At 36.1% G+C, this 24,291-nt stretch overlaps 1 protein-coding gene across 2 annotated transcripts in view; it reads left to right on the forward strand.

Moving 5' to 3' along the window:
• The window catches only part of rnf130 (ring finger protein 130), a 44,241-nt gene that overhangs the window by 9,254 nt on the left and 10,696 nt on the right, over nucleotides 1-24,291 (forward strand). For both annotated transcript variants that reach the window (XM_081383259.1, XM_081383260.1), the window contains exons 3-5: nucleotides 5,608-5,802; nucleotides 18,296-18,546; nucleotides 20,293-20,364. In XM_081383259.1, coding sequence (XP_081239385.1) covers nucleotides 5,608-5,802; nucleotides 18,296-18,546; nucleotides 20,293-20,364 — 518 coding nt within the window. The remainder of the gene's footprint in view (nucleotides 1-5,607; nucleotides 5,803-18,295; nucleotides 18,547-20,292; nucleotides 20,365-24,291) is intronic.

Consider the following 24,291-nt stretch of genomic DNA (forward strand, 5'->3'; position numbering starts at 1 on the left):
CTTTACCTCTTAGCACTTAGATAGCCAGAACAAAATACAGTAGATTTGATGTGACTTTGTCATGTGCACTTCTGTCAGAATTGACCTAGATATCAGTCTTAACAGCGCTTTCTACTGTGGAGTTCTGCTGTGGATGAATGACTCTGCGTCTGTCTGAAAGCTTTTCCTGGAATTTGAAGTGTGCTTTATGTAATGTTGAAGTGATTAAAAGTACTCGTTGTTGATTAACCTGAAAAAATGTTCTTAGTGTGATGCAAATATCACACTCAGTTTCAGATCCAGCACACGAACCGTTTGCCAGCTGTTCAGGTTTGCACAAACCAAGTCGCATCTCTCTTACTCCCACAGGGAGAGATGAGAGATACCTCACTGAGATATGGCTTATTTGTGACGTTTATCTGGTTGTAGTGCAGGTGGTCTGATGGAAGGATTTTGTTGCTTCTGCTGATGGTATCTAGCATTCCTAAGCTTGCACATGCCTGTCGTGGTTGTGCCGAGAATGTTAGAGGTGCAAAAACAAAGATACAAATGAGTGTAGTCTTGAAAAGAAGGCAGATGTGTTCTGCATATACTTGCATTTTATTTTATGTTTGAAACTATTTTCTTTGTTGTTGCGACTTGTAGATTATAAGTATCAATTTTCAGAGTCTTTTAATATCATTCTGGCAAAGGTGAATTATACAGCTTTTACAGGAAATAAACGTCGATGTTATGTACAATATTCCAGTTTTACAAATTATATCTAGCTATTAATTCACATATTTAATCGTTTTTGATATTAGTGCCGTACAGAGTTGTATACCTGTACATTACATTTTATTTTTGCTTAGTACAGTTTATTGTTGGTGGAGCAGTGAAATAATGAAACTTTGACCTTTAGTTAAAGCTAAGTTAAGGCTAAGTTGACATATTTTATTTTTGTTCAATTCATATTTTAATTTATTCATATTTGAAAAAAAAAATTAAAGGCAAACCCTTTGGTGAAGACCCCTGGTTTAGATGACAAATAACTTCATGTTAATTTTATTCTTAAAGATAAGGCCTTGCAGATCAAGGGCACAGCAAATAGCAAAATAGCAAAAATATCAAATTATTTTTGATAATTATTCTCTTTATTTTATGGCTGAGTTGTTGACTTAATTGTATCTAATATAGCTTTATAAATATCCACCCATAATAATTAAGGCTGATATGTCCCCTCTGCTTGGTGATGACAGACATGCCCCAGATACACAGGATCAATTTGATTTTAAAACTCACACTGATCAACTCTCATGCTCCACATCGTCTGATTAGAATTAATAGAGACATCGATTTCTAGGAAGCACATGTCCTCCAGCACTGCATTTAATTTGTGAAAAACATTATGCTCTGCCTAGCTATTGGACAAGATCCCGATGTTGCTGACAATCTGTTCTTTTCAGCTAATGATTGGTAGAAATGACCTGGTGTCAGATTGCTTGATCAGCCTCTGAACCAATGTTATTGGCTCTGGAAATGTTGGACATTATTATGTCCAGAACGGCTGATAATATTTCATCATAATATTAGGAGTGTGTTGTGTTCTGATGCCGGTAATAATATTCACTTTATTATAAACTGCATGGGTTTATTTTTCAGCTACATGGTGATTTCCGATGAAAGCTTCATAACAGGATCGCATTTGGATGACTGTATTAACTTTTGACTCATGTTCTGCATTTGTAATTCTCTCCAATTTACTAGAGAGCCGAGTGAACATCTGAGAACATACATTTGAATGTTTTCTTGTTTTGCATTTGTCTTCTTTGCAGTCTTTTGCATTTAGTCCATTTAAATGATGATGATGATGCATTGATTTAGTTTAAAATGAAAACTGCATTGTTCATTTCTCTTTTCTAAAAGATCAAACAAAACTTGATTTTACCAGCTTTTACTAAGATGGTAGCGTCTTGTTGAGCCTGAACCTATTGGGAGATCTAACACGCTGAGTCATGTATTAAGTACAGCAAGACTGAGAAGAGCACTTTAACAAGGAATTCTCACTGCTTTAGATGACATATGACATGGATTTTAATCCATCTAAATTCTTCAGCATGACATCTTATTAAGATTACATTTACATCTGTGTGCAAATTCCTGCACTTTTGCCCTAAATAGATCATGAATTAATCTAAAGGATAAGTCACAAATTACATCAGATTTTCCTTCCTGCAGATGACTCCCTTTTGAAGAAAATGGAAAGGAGAAAAAGATATGATAAAAATATAAATACTGTATTGGATTGTATTTGGGTGTGTTGTGTTCTGTGGGAGTTGCTGAATTACCATATGATGACCAGCCAAACGTATGGCATTGACGCTGATGAATTTCTCACATGGTTCTCTGACAGATGGAGAGTTTTGTCATTTTAAACAAATTGCAGTTTAAACAGGATTTTTGTCTGTCTCACATCAGTGGTCTTAATCTTTTCGACTGTATCCAATAATCATATGTCATAATTAATTGTTATTCTTTTTGTGTAGAAAAAAAAAATTAATTAACAATGTAATATGAAAAATAGTAATAGTTTGGTGAGTCCTACATTATTAACATGTGATTGACTGCTTTTATTAAGCTCTACCTTTCCACCTTGTTACAGTTATTGAAAGGCAAAAATTTTCAAACAAGTAGTTTATTTATTTTATGGGAATTATAAGTAACTATAAACCATTGTTTGGTCCTAAGTTAGCTGCAGTGACTGCTTAATTAAGGCTAATTTATTGGTTAAACCGGTTAACCATGGGTGATACTCCATTTTATCAATTGTATCAATTTAATTTTGGGTATTTTGATGTTTATTTAAATGGTTATTGTTAGAAAATAACAATCATGCAAATTAGGGTTTTCAATTTAGACAAATCCAACATTTTGGTCCAGGGGTTGCAAAACAGGGTTGCAACTTGCAAAAATTACAAACTTCAATAAAAATGAATATAAAATGAAGATGCTTTTCTTTGACCTCCTGAGGTTGACGATCAGCATTTTCTAAAGGTTAAATCTTTTTCACTGACCAGTCTCAAAACGAGGTTCATGCCCTAATTTGTACCATGGAAAGTGTTTTTTTTTTTTTCACAAGAAGAGAAATGGACTTCACAGTTCAATATTCACAGTTTGAATATTTCCATGTCAAAGTTGAACTAAACTGTCCCGATTGTTTCACGTGTTCTTGCTTTATCACTAAGTTTTTGGGATGTCATGGAGTTGCTCATTATATAACCTTAGAAAGTTCAAATAGAAGACCAGATTTCACCAGCTTTCCTTACGAACCCAAATATGCCCTCTCAGAGCTGATAACGCTGCAAAGTCAAAGATGCACTATGCACCACCAACCTTGACCTTAACGGACTTTCAGTACTAACAACAATTACATCACATGAATTATTTAAACATTTTCAGTTAATAAACACGTTTTGATAAACGCAGTCATGAAATTAGGAATGGCAAAATTAAAGTCTATATTTATCTTTTTATTGTGTTAACGGTTATTTTTTGAAATAAAGCTCTGTGAATTCATTTCCACCTGTGAGAATTTGTTATTTTCTCTCAGTCCATCTATGATGCATTATCAGGCCGTTTTTATGATTTAATATCAGGTGATGTTTGGATTCATATCTCAGCTCTACTCAGTGTCTCAGCTATAGGTCAGTTGCATGAATCATTCATGCTGATGCTAATTTTATGGTGATAGGGCCTACAATATTAGTTTGTGGACCAACATTATTAGCTTCTTGACTCCTCGTTGGTTGCTTCTCCACCCAGTAAACACACACTCCCAAACACAAACATTATACCAGTGTTGATGCTGAATGATGAATATTTGATTTTGCTTCATCTTCTTTGTCTTTGTCTTTCTTTCTACAACCTCTCTTCTTGCATTTTTTGTGTTTAGTGCAGAAGTCTTGCTAGAATGCCTTGAGGGAAGGATGGTGGGTTTTGCTGGGGAGGTGGGCTTGGTGCTGAAACAAGCAAAAGCCTTCGTATTACCTTTTAAGACAATCAATTATCGTGACCTGCTCTGCTTCCCTGTGGGGGTTCCAGCTCTCCTCGAGAGCGGGCCAGGCTGCTTCTACATATGAGTCAGTGTTTGGAAGTGACAGGGCATTAGTTTGCATAGCCCAACTCATAAGAGTCCCTCCATAACCTCCAGTGTCAATGGAGCAATCACATAAGAAGGCTGGCAGGCGGCCCCTGCATACTCTTATTACATTACTAATGAGTTCAGTGGTGGCATGCTTTCAGTCCACAGATGTCACTGTGGTGAGTGTGTTTCATTAGAAATGCAAAGTGAGGCTGCGTATAATAAGCACATCCTACTGACATTTCAGTTCATCCAATTTGATTTGTAGTTGATTCTTTGTTGATATCTTTAGGATTTAAAATGTTGATTTCTTTACATTCCTTTAGGAGTTTTTGCAAGTCAGATATTATTGGTATATTATGTGTCATGTATTCATTTGTAAATGAGTACAAGGGCATAGCCTGTATTTGTTTGTTTAGATGTTGTGTTACACAACACATCAAAAGTTTTAGGTTGGTATGATTTTTTTTAAATTCCAGCATATTCAGTTGTCAGACATAACTGGAACTTCAAAAGCGACCGGATTCTATGGTCAGATGAAACAAAAAAAGGGCTTTTTGGCAGCAAACCCACCAGATGTGTCAAACAGGGATAAAAAGTCTGAATCATGCCTACGGTTAAATATACTGCTGGATCTTGTATGTTGTGGGCCTATTTTTTTGCTGGAGGTCCTGGACATCTTGTTCAGATGCATGGTATTATGGATTCTAGCAAATACCAACAGATAAAAAATCATCTGCCTCTGCTAGAAATCTTATAATGGGCTGTGGTTGGATCTTCTATCAGGACAGCGGTCCAAAACAAACATCAAAATCAACACAAAAATGGGTAATTGAGCACAAAATGAAGCTTCTGCCATGACCGTCCCAGTTCCCTAAACTGAACCCTATAGAAAATGAGTGGGGTGAACTAACAGAAGAAGCACCAACATGAACTTGTGAATCTGAAGGATCTGGAGAGATTCTGTATGGAGGAATGGTCTCTGGTCTCTTGTCAGGTGTTCTCCAAACTCATCAAGCATTATAGAAGAAAACTCAGATCTGTTATCTTGGCTAAAGGAGGTTGCAAAAAGTTTTTAATAACAGGGAGCCAATAATTATGGCCAGCGTGTTTTGGAGAAAAGCATTTATTTTATAATGTGATTCACCCCCCATTTTCAATTCTTTTACTTCAGGTTCGATTTTTGTGAATTTTTTTGAATGAAAAATCAAAAGGATAAACAATGCAGATTTATTTTTGACAGCCATTTTTGATCATATTTACCAGGGGTGCCATTAATTCTGACCACCACTGTATATGAAATATAAATGTTATGTAACATTATACATGTCTTTTTCTGTCAATTTTGATAATAATCAGTGTTTGCTGAATAAAATTATTTATTCACTTTTAGTTTAGAAAAATGACAAACATGAAACAATAGCCTAACTTTTGCTGGAGCATGTGTACTGTACAAAGTTTAAATGAAGACAGTAATCAAGACTCTAACTTTCTTAATTTCTTTTTAGCGGTGGATTTGCAAGGCTGCTGTCCGCACACCCGGTTTGTAGTGCCTCCGAAGACCACACACTGGGTGGCCATTATGCAGAGAGGGAAGTGCACCTTCAAGGAGAAGATCCTTAAGGCAGCTGCTTTCAATGCCTCGGCCGTCATTATCTACAATAACAGCACCAAAGAGGACACCGTCACGATGGCTCATGAAGGTGAGCTCCATAATCGATGTATTCTCATTAAGACAAACACAGCCATGTTACTTAGATGTTAGGCAGACATCTGCCACTTCTTCAGTCAGCTGACTCAACTGTTTTTTTCTGACAGAACTCAAAGCTTCTTTCTGTTATAATAATTTTTACACTACATGCTGATTAACATGCAGACATTGTTCAGAATGTATATGTAAATGGATGTTTATATTTGCCTGCATTTTTTTTCTCAGTTAGAAATACAGAAAGTGGTAATTGTTATTTCTTGACAGGGCATGGTGGATTTACAGACGCTTCTGACTAGTTAGATTAAGGCAGGGGTCTCCAACACGTCGCTCGCGAGCTACCAGTAGCTCGTGGCCTGATTAAAGGTTGCTCGCCAAGGGCCGTTCACATATCGCGTCTTTTGCGCGCTCAAGTTCGTTATTTCAAATAATTGAAGCGACGCGCTCATTTTGCAGCGAGTCAACATGAAGGATGGGGGTGCACCCAAACTACGGGTGCTTTTTTCTTCTCCGTAAATAAACCTTGTAGCAGAGTTACAGCAAGTGTTTTTCGGTGGTGGAAATCCATTAAAACTTATTTGTCGTTGTGGAGAGCGCAGTGCATGGTTGCATAGCAATGACAGACGCCACGGGAAAATCGGAACAAATTTTACTATTAAAGCTCCAGTATGCGACTTTGGTATTTGACCACAAGAGGGCGCAGTTTCAACAATAACAAAGGCGAAGCTTGATGACGCTATGAAGGAGGTGACGACGGGAGATGTCGTTTTTAATGCGTTTTCACCATCTAGCGATATATCTACATGGAATTAATGAATCATGATCACGGATGAGGTAATTTATTCGTTTTTGTATTACCTGTATGTCTGATCGTATTATTTTATTTCATCATAATTAATGAACTGCAAGGAGCGTGTAATGTTATGCTATATTATCCCGTTACAACATCTATTTGTCAAATGATTTGTTTGGTTAATGTTGTGCAGTTTTACGTTTTTATGGTTAATGCCGTGTTGTTTAACGTGTTCAAACCAATATCTAAAAGTAAATTTGAACGAACATTTGCAAGTAATGACTAAATATATTTTTTTAACATCATATCCGATTGTATTTAATTGTACTGCCATAAGCTCGGTCACCACACGTGATAAAAAGCCTTACCAAATTACAAAGAGCAATATAACTTTGTTTATAAGTGCTATTATTGACAGTTGCATGTCTTACCTGTCTATCAATACACTCGCGAGACCAGAGTCTCGGTCAAGTCCAAGATTGACGCGCAGCTCTCTCCATCTCGAAAACGCCTGCCGATATTTATCTGGGTTTTATTCCTCCGTTTGTCACACAGTCTGAGTGTATCCGAATATGGACGCTTTCGTTTTGTTGGCACTGCAATACTCGCCAAAGAGTTCGTGATCCATAACAGCTATAACCATACAGTCTATGGCTATAACGCTTTAACCACCACTTCCGCATTTGACCATGCGATATTACGGTGTGGTGGGTCATATTTTTTATTTTATTCTTTTTTTATTCTTTGTCAGACATCTTTATTGTTTATTGTGATAAGAAAAAAAATCTCAATAAAGTTGTTGTAAAAAAAAAAAAAAAATCCGGTGTGGTGGAATATCCTATCACATGGTCCACACCGGAAAAAAGGGATATTGCGTCACTGAGGCGCGACATTTCTTTTCCGGGACGGCCAGTTATTTAAAATCGGAATTTCTCTGAAATAAAAAATCTTTGGAGACTTTTGAGATATTGTAAGTACACAACTGGAGGAAATATATCACACTGTGCAAGTTATTTTTGGAAATTTTATTACAAAATTCCTACATTATTGGAGCTTTAATAATCCTATGTTAATAATAAAAGATAAGCATTATAAATTGTGCATTGTAAATGTCAGTAATTTATCTTTTTTGACTCATTCTTTTTATATAACTGATTTAAAGGCTGAAATATGCGAGGTTTATCTTTTTATAAAAACTTTTTTGTCAAAACTTTATTTGAACTTGTAACGTTACATGTTAGTAGATAACATGTTGCAAGACACTCCTTTAAAATCTGGCCATAATTTTCAATGTTATATTTTAATGTTTATGTAAACAAAAAGTGCATATTGATGCTAAGTTTATTTGTCATTTGCTGGTTTTCGACATAAAACTGGGTGAATTGATTTTATTGTGTAGTATTAGGCTACTTTTTGAACAGGATTTCTGTGATAACCGTGATCATTTTGGTTACTATAATCATGAAATTAAAATTTCATGCCATTTCATCTCTAGTTATCATGCACTATAAAATCAACTATAATTATGTGTTTTTACAGTATAATATGCAAAGTACAATTTCCTATAATTTTTTTTAATCTCTGATTCTGTTCTTTTCTCTGACATTTAAGGGTGACATATATAGGCCTACAAAAACTATTTTAGGTCTAAAACAGTGTGGATAGTTTTTAATATGAGAGTTATGAGACATTATTTAAGATATTTAAGTATTGTATTACATGAGTAGCTCTTGGCCACTTTCATTTTTAAAAAGTAGCTCTCAAATGAAAAAAGGTTGGAGACCCCTGGATTAAGGTCTTTGTAATGCTTGCAGCATATTTAAATGCAGTGAAATACATTATCTGGAAAAATCATTGTCCAAGGACTAAATGGGAGAGAGAAAGAGAGGCTAAGTGTGTACTCTGCTTATGTATTTGTGTGTTTTATTCTGCAGCTTTATTCTGCAGCTCCAAAATTTGCACAGTAAAGATAACTGTGAAATGAAACAAGTCAAAGTAACTCATTAAAACTCTCTCTCTGTGTGTGTGTGTGTGTGTGTGTGTGTGTGTGTGTGTGTGTGTGTGTGTGTGTGTGTGTGTGTGTGTGTGTGTGTGTGTAGCTGTCACTCACACAAAAGTTTTGTGCAGTGGACAGCAGACAGTCTGGGGGAAAATGTTGCTGTGCTCAGCAATAATGCATTTTTTTTTTAAAAAAGAGCATTTTGGTGAAAGCAATAGCTGACACAGGAATTTCAGTGCCCATTACATTCCACTAAGTGTTTACTAAACAGACCACACAGATGCTAACCGGACATGATACAACTACACCAAGCTACGCATAATACATTATGGATTGTTTATTATCAATTATGCAAGTGTTTATAATACTTGCATGTGACTTTAATCCTGTCTTCTTTTTTTTTTTTTTTTTTTTTATGTATTGTAGTCCTATTATAGTCCAACCCAGTAGATCAAATCTAGCTATTGTAATACTGTATGCAGTTAAAAAAATATATATGTATATTTTAAGTATTGCAAATTCTAACAGTGATGTCATTAGTAGTGCTTTTATTATGTTATCTATTCAAAATGTGTAGATTATTTTTTTTATTCTGTGTTGGTCATTTTGTTAGTCTGTTTGAGGTAGACTTATTCAGTGTTGTTTTTAAAGGTGTTTTTTTTTTTTTTAATCAGTGCACACTGCACATGCTGACTGTCTACTGACGTCTGTGGCGGTTGCATCGTGACTATTTTTAAAATGTCTCCCCACCATTTTTAAGATGGTTTAAAAAACTCATTTCAAACCCCATGTGTTCTGTTCCATTTATGTGGTGCTTCGTTTAGCTGTTTTTGAATGCAATAAAACATCCTGTGTGAACGTTTGCTCACTCATTCTGTGCTGCCTGCTCTCTGTAAGTGTGGGTTGTCGAGATGTGTGACCTGTAGTAACAGAAAGGACAAAAAGAAAAACATAAATACTATATTTTACATGCATATAGGGAAATTATTAATTTTATGTTGTTCATGCACATAATTAAATTAATAACCCCAATATTGTTGTTAGGTCATAACACAACTTTATTGGTAAATAAGCCATTTTTTTACTTTGTTAATTAATGGATTTATTTTTTATGTCACAAACAAATTTGTGGATGACTCTCAGTTGTAGCCAAAACAGTAGCCTTGAGGAGCACGAGCATTCAGGACAAATGCTGATTGTAATATTTTCAAGTCTGCTGGCTAGAAAGTTATCATCCGTTTGTTGAGTTTGGAAAGTGTTGTTTGTGTGTGTGTAGGTATTTCATAATTTGTCTTTGGGCTGTAAACCTGCTGTGAGACAGTGACAGGGACTGTATGTTTGGTTTTAGAGGACATTCGGACATGATGAAGGACTGTGCGTACTGAAATCTATCTGCCAGAGCAGTCACTATTCTGCAGGTGCACTCTCCACACACACACACACACACACACACACACACACACACACACTTCTAGCTTGGCATATATGCAACAGCTCTGGATGCACAGAGCACATAAGAATCAACCTAAAACTTCTAAGCAGCGTCTTTGGACGTATGAAGGGGTGGGCCAATGTAGGAACAGGAGAAAGGGGAGAGATGGTGAGTCACAGCAGCGCTATCAGAATGGGATCGATGAGATGTTTAAATATAGCAGGACTGCATGATTTATTCAGAAGGTCCTTTTCCCCTGCCACATATGGGGTTCAAACATCTTTATACAAGCTGTAAAGGATCTTACAATTCATTTAAATTCGGATTCATATAAAGTCATGACCAAGACAATTGTGCCAGGGTTCTCTGTGCATCTCAATTTTTCAGCAACAGTGTAGGGAAGCAAATCTAAGGTAATTTAAAACGTTAAGGTGACTAACTTGCTGCCAATTCAGCGTTAAAGATCTTTGGCTTTTGTAAAATGTGAATGAAATGCCACATCAGAGCACTGAAAAATACTAAAAATAACTACTAAATTACTAAAAACGACAAGCACATAACACAATAATTAAAACTAAAAACATAAAACTAAAAGCAAATTTAAAATATTAATAAATACAATAATATTATATAAATGGGTAAAGTTTTGTGGATATTTGAAAAAGAATCACAATGCATTGACTTATTCAGAGAGTTCATTGTTCTTGCACTACTTTACAAATTGTGCATGTGATTTTTATACATGTAAGACGATATATTTATATATAGGTTTCAGTCACACATTCAGATCACTGCATTTAGATAAACATATCTTGTGTACCTACAGGAAGTTTGGGGTTTGTGCATGTGTGTGTGGGTGGAGAAGTGTTTTCAACACGAAAGATGCAAGCAAACTGACACACTCTTTTTAAGAGCAAGTAACTTAGGATTTAGTTATAGTAAGCCATGCAGTTGTCATATGTATTTATGTCAGGTTCTGTAATGATGTTTTACAGAAGAATAACCAGGGACTGTTTTGACCGTACAAACCATACATTTGTTTTAGTTTCAGTGATGTAGATTGAAGTGTGAAGCTAAAGTGTGAATGTGTTCATGTCCAAGATATAAAAGTGCACGCGTATTAACTCTGCTCTGCATTTACTGGCAAGTTCCATGTTATTGTAAATAATTATTATTTAATTCATCTGAGCATTGTTGGTACAGAAGCATAAACACCTTGAAATATCTGTTCAAAGACTGTGACATCAAAATTCATAATGCCACATCCTCGTTTGGGTCACTGTGGTTTGAAGGATCACATCACCTTTACTGTCAGAGTCAGTCAGCATGTGCAGGGCTTAAGACCACCTTTGAGGGAGTTTCCCTTTTAACAAAGATCAATATTCGCATGCCTTAACCTTTACAGCAGGAACAGTCGATAATGAATAAACAGCACATTACAATTTAAGGCCATTCACACATTCTCTCCTTTTTAATTTAAGAAGTTAATGTTTCTACATGCGTGAAGGACAAGTAGTTAACATTTTTTACATTTTAATCTTTGGCTGATTTTATTGAGATCTCTATGGGGATCATATCTGATAATGATGTTATTATTATTATAGCTTATCATATTTAGTTTGATAAAACTGTGAGTTCCATGTCTAACAGACTGTGCCTGTAGAAGTGAGTTATGTATAATGATATACATCTGTTGGTTTTTATGCCATTTATGGAGAAAAATGGCCTTGAAGTGGATCTGAGCTACTCTATCAGTCACTACTAGAGCAAATTGTCCCTGTCCTGCCGTAGACATCATCTTTACTGCTGACAAACTGCCTTCTGAGCCAGGCAGAATGCCAGTCACGTCTCATTCTCACACGCTTACACACACATACAAGAACTCACATACACCAATGCGGTCGAAAATCTATACAAAATCACACCAACAGGTAGGCTGCATAAGTAAACATTTGTTTATGCAAGAAAACGCACGTCACACACAGAAGCACCCACATTCACACGGACATTTTCTGACATCCGGACTCCTTTCTCACACTTTTAAGACATTCAGGATTTGGCTGTAAGATGCAGCCGTTTTTATACACAAGGGATAATGTACCTTTGATTGCTTCCATAGCAAATGCATGCCTGTTCACCCTTTGGCCTTATACTACAGTTAGGCTAAATATTAATCAACTAGAACTCTTAATAAACTGGATGTAGTGAACATTATTTTCATAGTATTTATTTTAGGTATTTAGTAGTATTAAGCATTGTTTGTTATTGGACACATATGGAGCTATTTACAAAGTCCAATACCAATCCTAATAAGTATAAAGCAGGGTGGCTAATATAATACTAAAATGTGTATTATACAATATAGAAATAGCAGATTAAAATGATTGTTGTTCCAAATGTTTATGATAAAACAGCGGTTTTATTCTAGATTTACTGAAAAGTCAGTCCAAAAGTCCGTCCACTAGTAAAAATGCTTCTGGTTTGCTTTCATTTCTAATTGAATAATAATGTTTTATTTGTGAAACGTTGAATTGAAACATTTTGATTTCAGAATGCATTAGTATTTGTTTTAATGACAGCATTAGTATTTATGTATTTTTTTTATGATCCTTTTTCCTGCATTCAAAATGTGTGGACACCGAAAGGAATTTTTGTCTGGCCAAAGATTTATTTGATCATTTATTGTGACGATATCTGCATTCTGCTGTACCGATAGCCTACCCGATGATAGAAATCTGCTTTAACACTCTCCTGTGAGTCTTTGTGTAATTGCTCTGTGAAGAGCCTCAAAGGTTTATGGTGTGTTTTGTAACCAATCACAGACATATCTGTTGAGCATGTGAACTCTGGCCAATCAGATGTGTTTGTTAGTCAGAATCTGCATGCTCGCGAATCCTTTCATCATAACCAACAAAGTATAAACACGGTGTCAGTAAATAATTCATTGCACAGCGTAGAAAGCTTCACAGCTTCATTGAGTTTTCACAAGAGTGTAGCTTTGTGTAGGCCTATATCACACTGAACTAAAGTATTAAACAGCTTCGGTGATTGTAATGGCAACCATCTTTGCCTTCTTTCTGTATATAATATATGTTTTTCATGCTGCTACACATTGCAAAGTTTCTGGATTGACAACCGTATTTAAGCGTGATTAAATCCAATTGACAGTGATAACCATAGCAATGGATGAAACAAATATGATGATGTATGTCAAAACATCTGTGCATTAAGTCTTGGAGTGTAAATGCAAAATAATAGACCTGCAACTTTTTCTAAAATGTGTTACTTTATTGTTCATTTTATTACTAACTTTTCAAATCAGTCACTCTGTAACTTTTTATATATAAATTTATAAAAAAAATGTTCATAAATAAATAGCATAAGTTGGGCTTGCAGTTGACATGGGTGGGTACTTTGTACTGGATGAACGTATTCGTTCACCATCACCGACTGTAATTATATTGAAGTATGTTGCATTTATTGTACTTTATAATCCATATATGAATTTATTAAATTATGCAATTTAATTTAATCTTAAATACATTTTATCATATACAGATAAGAGTAAGAAAAGCTGCATTAGGCTATAGCTTCAGCTGTGAGGTTTCTCTGAATAATGCAGATATATGTGTGTACAGCTGGCTAATGAGAGGTCTGTATAAAAGGTGTTTGTTGTGAGAACTGGTGAGAATGGCACTCGTGGCATTGCTTGAGGATTGGGGGAGAGCACGTCTGCAAACAGCGGCAAGTTTGACGATAGTTATGAAAGGCTATAATGAAAACGTGTGCAGAAAGCACCTTATATAGAGATGGTTTGGGCGAGTTTTGTGCAACTAAACTTGTGCACACGGCCGCTCAATGAGAATACTCCAAATTCACTAACATCAGAATGATGTTTAGAACAAATTCATGTGCGTACAAACGTGTTGTGAATTAGGTGGAGTAATGTAAGTAAGTTCTCCTGTGCATCAGGCTTGTGCACAATTCAGAATTGAATTGAGAATGACTCCTTAATTCCAATTAAATTCTTGAATTTGAATTGAATTTGAATTGATGTCAAAAACAGGATCTAGAATTACAATTCGAATTTGAATTAAAGGAAGCAGAATTGCAATTCAATACAAATTCAAAGAAATTCATATACATATTTAAAGTGAAGTGTTTAACAATGAAATATGATTGCATTATAATATGCGGGGCGGCAGTGGCTCAGTGGTTCATGTAGGTTGTCTACAAACCGAAAGGTTGGTGGTTCAATCCCCGATTCCACTTGACCAAGTGTCGAGGTTTTCCATGAGCAAGACGCGTAACCCCAGCTGCTCCTGACAAGCTGGTTGGCGCCTTGCATGGCTGACACTGCTGTTGGTGTGTGAATGGGTGAATTTGAGGCTATGTAAAGCACTTTGGTGGCCATAGGTCTGTGAAAGTGCTATATAAATGCAGTCTATTTACCATTTAGTCACAGAACATTAAGTTTATTTCAGTTTGATTTATTGTAATTGTAATTTTGTGGAACATGATGGAACATGACTCCATTTCCTAGAATGCTTTACTTTCACCAAGTATTTAAAATGGTTGCTAAACAATTTGAGCTGGACATTTGTTTGAAAGCACAATTTAATGGGCAACACTGGACATTTTAAGTTTCAGAAGTCCCTTACAACTTCACTCTGCACCAGTTGAGAGAATCTTTAGTGTTGCAGGAAAGATATTCAGACCAGGGGTGCGTTTCCCGAAAGCATCGTTGGCCAACTATGGTCGCAAGTTCATTGCAATGTCCATTGAACTCTATTGGTAACGACGGAACTTGCGACCATAGTTGGCCAACGATGCTTTCGGGAAACGCAACCCAGAACGGTGCAGACTCAATGAAAAAACATTTGAGGAGCTATTGAGAATTAGATGCAACAGTGTTGCTCAGTAATTTTTTGCACTGGAATAAATGATAACTGCATTAAACAACTTTGTGTTTGTGTGATTACTTTGAAATAAAAAATACATTGGAACAAAACTAATTAAACAACACTGAGGGGGTAATTTATTTCAAGAATTTGATCAATATCTATTTTAGAACAAAATGTATGCAGGGTTGAGCAGTAAATAGTTACGTGAAATGAAATTTCTGTTATTAAATTACAAAATTAAAGTAATTGTATTTAGTTGTATTACTGAGGTAAAATGTTTAATTCAACAAGTTACTAATAAACTTAAAACGAAAATGCTTTGCATTGATAAAGTTATCCAAATTAAGTAATCCAAACCACATTTATAATGGGTAACTAATAACAGTAAGCAATAACATTTACAAAGTAATCTTCCTAACATGCATGCGAGACTAAACACATTCTTCCTGTTGTGTGACTGTGTGGAATTTCTTTGAATTGCCATGAATTTAATTCCACTTCCTGTCATTCCAATTTAAATTCAATTCAATGTCTTGTGGGGCAGAGGAAATTCAATTCAAATTCCAATTCATGAATTGAATGGAGGCCAATTCGGAAATTCTGAATTTTGCACAAGCCTGCTGTGCATACAAATACAAAAATAATCCATGCAATTATTAGTGAATGAGACCCATTGTCCAAATGTATCATTTGTATAAGGTCAATATTTCAAATTTGCTTGCATTTAATAAGTGACCCAGAAATCAAATATTTTTATACAGTATCTCACGAAAGTGAGTACACCCCTCACATTTCAGCAAACATTTTAGTATATCTTCTCAAGGGACAATACTATATAAATGAAACTTGGATATAGTCAGTAGTCATTGTGCTGCTTGTATAGCAGTTTATATTTGCTGTCCTCTGAAAATAACTCAACATATAGCCATTATTGTCAAAATAGCTGGCAACAAAAGTGAGTACACCCTAAGAGAACATGTCAAAACTGTATCCAAAGTGTCAATATTTTGTGTTGCTGGGATCCTCTTCCACTCCTCCATAATGACATCACGGAGCTGATGGATGTTAGACACATGGTGCTTCTCCACCTTCCGCTTGAGGATGCCCCACAGGTGCTCAATAGGGTTCAGGTCTGGAGACATACTTGGCCACTCCATCACCTTCAGCTTCCTCAGCAAGGCAGTTGTCATCATGGCGGAGTGTTTGGGGTCGTTATCATGCTGTTCTGCCCAGTTTCCGAAGAGAGGGCATAAAGTTCTGCTTCAGAAGGTCGCAGTACATGTTGGAATCCATGTTTTCCTCAATGAAGCTCAGCTCCCCAGTACTAACAGCACTCATGCACCCCCAGACCATGATGCTACCACCACAATGCTTGACTGTAGGCAAGATACAATTTCCTTGGCACTCCTTACCAGGGCGTCGCCACACATGCTGGACACCATCTGAGCCACACAAGTTTTATCTTAGTGTCATCAGACCACAGGACATGGTTCCAGTAATTCATGCTCTTGGACATGTTGCTTTCTGCAAATGGTTTGCAGGCTTTCTTGTGAGCCAGCTTCAGAAGAGGCTTCCTTCTGGGACGACGGCCATGCAAAACGACTTGTTGCAGTGTGCGGTGTATGGTCTGAGCACTGACAAGCTGACCTTCCGCTTCTGCAACCTCTAAAGCAATGCTGGCACGATCATGCGTCTGTTTTTTGAGGCCAGCTTCTGCACCTGACGCATAGCACGAGGACTCAACTTCTTTGATTGACCCTTGCGAGACCTGTTACGAGTGGAACCCGTCTTGGAAAACCTCTGTATGTCCCTGGCCTGCACTGTAACTCAGTTTCAGGGTGTTACCAATCTTCTTATAGCCTAGGCCATCTTTGTGGAGAGCAACAATTCTAATGATCAAATGCCTCTCAAAAAGAGAGTTATTTGCCATGAGGTGCCATGTTGAACATCCAGTGGTCAGTATGAGAGAATTGTACTCAAAGCACAAATTTTAACTGCTCTAATACAAGAAACAACAATTTGTATGGTCCTGTCAAACAGACAAAAACACGAACATGATGAATAGGACATTTGGCTTTGCATGGTTAAATGAGGTACAGATATTATCACTTAGGGTGTACTCACTTTTGTTGCCAGCTTTATTGACAATAATGGCTGTATGTTGAGTTATTTTTGAGGACAGTATACTGCTATAGCAGCACATTGACAATAGAGTATACTCTAAAATATATCCAAGTTTCATTTCTATAGTATTGTCCCTTGAGTAGATATACTAAAATGTTTGCTAAAATGTGAGGGGTGTACTCACTTCTGTGAGATACTGTACATTCTCATATTTAGCAGTAATAAAGTTGTCAAGCTCTGCCAAGCTTTTAGGAATTATGAGATTTGTTTCACTATGCTTTCATCGTAATGCTTTAAGAAACAACAGCTCCATGTGGTTCCTTTCACAGGATTTTGTAAAAACCTGTGTCCGTTGTGATTCTTTCACAGCACTGCCATTCTATCTGCTGCTACAAAACTGAAAGTATATCTGTGGCCTTGAGAAATTGAGACTCGTCATTGGAAAAAGTCAGTTTACTGTAACATTATGGCATCTCAGTGGTTCAACAAGAAACTTTTACTTCAAAAACATGTTGCTACAGTCTGTCTATCTCTCAAAATAGTTTGTATTTCAAAGTTTGTGCCATCAGGGGTTAATCATATTTTTGCTATGGTCAAAAAGTAACATACTGTCTTGTCACATTTGCCTAAACATATTCTATCATCATAATAGTTATGTGATGCTATTTGTCATCGCATTTGTTATAGGGCAGTTCAAGTGCAGAATATGGTGAGATTTGATCACTGACTAGGGCAGGTCTGCAGTAGGTTTCCATCTGTACTGTTCTAACCTTATTATTGCTAAGCCTGAGGGCCTGAATTATATCAGTGTCTGTGGCATGGCCTAAGCTCCAGATCGGTCTAATTGTGTGTGTTTGTGGTGGGGGGGAGGGGAGGGGGGGATGGACGAAGTGTTTGTTTGTCCTCATTTTCTGGTGGCATGATTACTGTGCCATTTTGTGTGAATGTTTAATAGGTCAGACTTAGGAGCATTACACTGAATTGAACAAGATCAGTGCATATCTGTGAGATGTTTTGATATGCTCTGAACAGATAACAAAATAATAATAAATACATCTGGTGCAACCTGGTATGGATTGTGTATCTTTTTTGTAAAATGTTATGTTTGTATGGGGCCCTGTATATTTGTATCTTCAGTAGTAGTAGTAGTAGTAGTAGTAGTAGTAGTATTACTAATACTACTACTATTTTTTTTTTTCATCACAACATGTTCTTATATAAGTTCTTTCTCCAAAGGCACTGGAGACATAGTGGCAGTGATGATCACTGAGTCCTTTGGAAAGGATATTCTGGGATTCCTGGAGAAGAACCAGACTGTGTTGGTCTCCGTGATGGTGGGGTCACGAGGGCTGCCTAAGAACATCAACCGTGGCTCCTTGGTGTTCGTCTCCATCTCCTTCATTGTACTGATGATCATCTCGTCTGCTTGGCTAATATTCTACTTCATCCAGAAGATCAGAGACACCAGCGCAAGGGACCGCAGTCAGGTCTTAAACAACACACACAGTTCTTTTGAAAACACACACAAACCCAGTCTCATACCTCAAGCTTGCAGCTAAAACCTTGCCAGATTTTTCTTTCAAAGACCTCCCTGATATTTAACAGGCTTATCTGACCTTCAAGAACTTCCCGTGTGCTCAAAGATAGTAGTAAATGGCCCATCCTTCCTAGCTCATGAAATCTTAATGTGTGTGTGTGTGTGTGTGTGGTGACACTCTGCCTCTTCAGCGTCTGGTTCCACACAAACAGACTCATAGACCTCATTTCTCTACTTTAGTATTTATGTCTCACTGCCCTTTCGCTTTTATCAGACCTCTGAATTTACTACTTGCATAAACAGGCTATAATAAGGTGGTAATAACAGCTGCTGGTATTCATTTTTTTTTTTTATAAAGTTGAAATATGTCAAATCTGAATCTCTTAGTCACCAGCTAGATTTGAAATAGTAGACACAATTACAATAATGCAAAGATATCTGACTTATGATAGTTATTAGCATTTTGATGTACATTTACAGTACACTGCTGTTCAAAAGTTTGGGGGCAGAATTTTTTTTAAATAAATTAATAATTTTATTCAGCATGAATGCTATACATTGACTAAAGGTGACAGTAAAATACATGTATAATGTTATAAAACATTTCTATTTCGAATAAATGCTTAACCTTCTATTCATCTAAGAATTGTAAAATTAAAACTAAAAACAAAATATTAAACAGAGCAACTGTTTCCAACATTGATTATAAGAAGAAATATTCCTTTTGCCTTAATCAGCATATTAGAATGAATTCTGAAGGATCATGTGACACTTCATTTGAAAATTCAGCTTTGCCATCACAGGAATAAATTACATTTTAAGATATATTCTAATAGAAAATGGTTATTTTAATAATATTTGTAATTATTTCAATTCACAATATAAAATAATTGTATCTTTTGTGAGCAAAAGAGACTTCTTTCAAAAATATCTGAAAAATGTTTAACGACCCCAAACTTTTGAAAGGTAGCGTAAATGTATTTAGCTGATTAGCAGGTCATTTTAATGTTTTGAATTTGGCATAAATGTAATTGCTTGCACCTTCCATTGACTTGTTGTTCTTTAATTAAGCTAATTATAATTAGTGCAGACTGACCCTAACCCCTTTGGCATTTTTAAACTTAATTTGCCCATTTTTTGAACCGTAAGGTTTGTTTGTGTCTGTATTTGTGAGAACATTTTGAGGCCCTTGCAAATATAGCACACACGAACAGTTTAGTTAGCGCTAATCCTTTGGGCCCCTGTTGGTCCTTTGGCATTTTCTGTAAACTGTCGGCAGTAAATCACTGAGCTGTTTATTTAGCAATAAATTGGCAGAATGAAGACCGAGGACATCTCAGAACATACACTTATAAACACACACAGACAATGAACTGCCCATCACAGGATGCACTTAGTCTTTTATTTATGGCCGTCTCTGGCATGCCTTTCGCTAACTCTGCCTTGCTTAATACAATCCTGATAGACACTCAGATATGTTGCTTTTATGACAATTAATATCGCTAATGGTTTCTCCTCATTATTATTTACCCCTACATTGTTTATCAAAATCTGTAATGTAATTTTCTTTCTGCTGTTTTTTGAGTCTTTTATTCCCCAACTCTTTTTAGTCATTTTAATTTCCTGTTTCATTAAATGAAGCTGCAAATCTAAAATTATGTGACTTACTCTCTCCTCTCGTCCTTTGTTACTATAGCGACGGCTGGGAGATGCTGCCAAGAAGGCCATTAGCAAGCTGACTACCAGGACAGTAAAAAGAGGGGACAAGGTGAGGTCTTTTGATGTCATTGCTTGTTTATTTTTCTCAGGCTCATGTCCATGCCTGTTATGAAACCGTTTCCTGTTATGGAACGGTTTGTGTAATTCTCCATTCATAATGCATCTCCATTCTCCATAAAAAGGACTCACTGGACACGTACACACTGCAGCTAAATATGGTTGTAACTCTTCTTCCGAGTGCGAAGTCACATTCATTACGCACACGTCTTGGTTATTTACAGCTGCATTCGACAAATAAATTAATTCCTGAAAAATACAAGTAGTTACTAAATCCAAGTTTCTCCCACCAGTCTTGCGGTCTAGCAACAACCCATACATTACAGTCCAGAGTGTATGCTGTTTAAAAGCAGACGTCTGAAGAGCATAAACAGAACACGGCGCCTGGAAATTGCTGGATGATGATATGCATATGATCACTATTATTACTTCGGAAAAGGCAAACTCAGAACAGGTTAAACTGTTGAAATCCATGTTTCAGTTCACATCCAAACAAACAGCACTGCTTTTTTGTAATAATGTGACTAGGGATAACAAAAACTAAAGCACAGTAAATGCATCATCGCTTACATAATATAATGCGTCTCAAATCTTTGGTTTATAGTATTGGTTCTTTTATATTTATGACTGATTGCTCTTAATTAATCAATAATTGTCTGTTTAATATTGGTGGTAGACAGGTTAGGTTCTTCTCAGCAAGTAATGTTGCTGATTGTACCACAGTCCAAAGACAGACATTGACCTGTGTAAAGGTGAATGACTGTCAGGTGAGCGAGTCAGGGTCGTGAGACTTCACAGCTGTTCGGTTTGGAGAAGGGGTGGAGCCGTGCCAGTCAGTGCATATCATAGCCCAGTCAAGGTCAGCTCACATCAGCTATGAATAAAACATCAGTGGCCTTGGAGAAGTGCTGCAAGAAATTGAAACCTTTCATCTGAGAGGTCATGCTCAGTAGAGATTGAGTGAGAGAACGTCTGTCTGTCTTCCTCTCTCTCTACTTTTTCCTTTTTGATCACATACACATTTTCGATCAGTTATGACACATTTTCCAGTGATGAAGCATCTTTACAGCTTCACTGCTTTTGGCTGAAGCCTCTCGGCCTCTGAGTATTGGCCAAGTCCCTCTGCAGGGACTGGCAGGACCACAGTCGATGACTCTTGCGCTAAGAGGGGCCCATTAGAAACCGAACACCACTCACCACAACATGACCTTGACCATGCAGAGTAGACAGGACACTGCCAGGTGACGGAAATAGCATCTAGAGTAGAGAAGGTGCTTCCAGGAAGAACAAGGCAGAGTGTGATATAAAACCTAGGAGGATTTTTGTCACTTTCTAAATGGCTCTATGCCCAGGGAGGTCGAGTCAGCTGGCTGAGTGATGCGTTGCTTGCTACTAGAGGTATATTTATACTATGATAATAATATCTAAATAGTATTTGAAAATGTTACTGCTGTTTGGTGTACTTCATAATACTAAGTCTATTTGCGATTATAGAGTAAGAATACCATACAAGCAGTTATTGTAGCACTATACACTAGAGCTGTTAATTGCCTAAAAAATAATGGAATGAATTAAATGATATACTAATAAATAATACAATTATTATTAGATAATAATATAGTATTATTTATATACTATTGTAGTATTTATGAATATTTTGAATTAGCTCTTATTTTGATATTTTTAGTTTACCTTTTAATAATTTTATTTGCTTTTGTCATTTTTATTAGTTATTTAGTTTAGGTTTAGGATATTTAGGTTATAGTTTAGTTTAGGTTTAGGATATTAGAATGTTTAGGTTTCATTTATTTTTCTTTCACTTTTAATAAAAAAAAAAACTTGATCAGGACATCATTTGAACATGGGACTACTGATATAAACTTATTGTATTTTATTATGTACAATAAGCAGAACAATTGCAAAAAAAAGAGATAAGATTAGAAAGCATGACGGTGTCAGAATGCCAGTCTGTCAGACAGAAGCTTGAACATGCATTTCCTGCCACAGAGTGCATGACACCTGTGTGACCGCTGATGTACAACGCTTAGGATCGCCGATCCTGGTCAGTTAAAAACAGTTGCGAAGTGGACGTCTTTTTCTTTTTCTTTTAGGATTTTTTTTTAAGCTCAAGTTTTTCAGCTAATTCTTAGATTTTATTTTATTTTATTTCAATTAATGAAAACAATTTTTAATAGTTTTTGTTTTAGTTAATGATAACACTGTTAAAATAAAATAAAATAAAAATACACTCTAAAATAAAGATACACAAGATCATTTTGTCATAATCTGCTTTTCTTAACTGATACTAAAGGGTTATAAAAACCTGAAGCTTAGTATTTAATTTTTTTAATTCCATTTGTAGAAATGCAGATCACTTGTCACTCCTACAAGTAGGCAATGTTTCCTCAGTGATGTCAAGATCGGCTTCAGACTGACCTCACAGGTCAGTCAAATGACAGATGGGCTGAAAGCGGAGCCAGAGAAATACAGCATCTTTGACACATTGTATCTACTAAATCTGCTGAACGATGTCCTGCTCACTTATCCTGCAATAACTAGATGGATACACTGTTACAGCTTCCCATAGTTTTCTCTGGAAGTTGACATGAGTTTCTAGAACTACACTGATGAAATGTTTTCCACACTACTTTCTGATTTTACTCTATTTATATTCCTGTATTTTTGGGACCTGTGTTAGGAAATTATTTGACACAAAATACAGTCGGAATGTTCAGAATGGCATGCTATCAAATCTTACATGTCGGAGTATGCAGTATGTGTACGATGCAGGGTATGCAAATCTACGGTGTTCATGGAATACCCAGATGGCCTACTTCATTTGCCAAAATGTACAGCACACAACCACTTCATCATTCATTCAGCGAGTGACAAACAACCAGTGACTGCTCTTTTTTTGTGCCTTGACTTATTGTTTGATTGGACTTCCGGAAGTAAAGAGATTATTATGTGCAGTATGCCCTGTTGTATACAGTATTGCACTCAGATTGTACTTAATATATATTATATGTATTTTATTGCTGTAGTGGGACTTTTTAATTTGAATCTGTTTGAAGAATTTAGTTTAGTTTCACTCTCTACTGTATGAAATTATTATCTAAACCATAAATGCTGAGCTTGAGAATAGCTGGGTGAGAAACGCAAGAACGAGGCAAGGAGGAGGTCAAGAGATCAGATCAATATAGAGTGAAATGCAGGTACTCAAAGCATATTGCCAAGAGTTAAAAAGAATTTCACACTTAATACCCATTTCTCATAAATGCGTGTCATAAGGCCAGCATGCATATTTAATAATAATGGGCTAGTGACGCTTAAGTATAAATAGTAGGAAGGATCCTACAACTGTCTTATAACAACCATTAAGAGTTGTTTCTGTATGTTATATTTCTTAATGATTTGTTTCATTTTTATAAAGTAAATAATAATACAATAAAAGTATAATTATAAAATTGTTGTTGTTGTATAGCCATATTGAATAGGGAAAAAAAAAATATATATATTTTTTGTCCTTACCTGATCACGTCCACCAAGTGACGAGCAGCAGGACATTGCGATGGTCGCTTGGTTTTTATTTCTGTTTTGTTGTGCTAAGTAGCATTGGTCAAAAATGCAGCCCACATAACTATTTTAAAAATGAAAGATGTTCATAATTGATAAGTTTAGAATGTGTCATGTAACAGTGTTATTTTAGTGTTGTCAGTGGTCATTTATTGCATTTTATCTTCTGATCATTTTCCTCAGTTTCTGCCTTTTGACATTAGTCCTCTTTCTTGTTTGACTGGCAAATGATGTTAAAGCTGCCCTAATGTATCTTACTGGAGTGTCCTAATGTTGACAATTTCATTTTTAGCTAAAGTTTGACTTATGAAAAAGCTCATCTTTATTATTTGACTTGTTCATG

This window comes from Scardinius erythrophthalmus (genome assembly GCF_964197995.2).
Source record: "Scardinius erythrophthalmus genome assembly, chromosome: 13".
Classification (NCBI taxonomy): Eukaryota; Metazoa; Chordata; class Actinopteri; order Cypriniformes; family Leuciscidae; genus Scardinius; species Scardinius erythrophthalmus.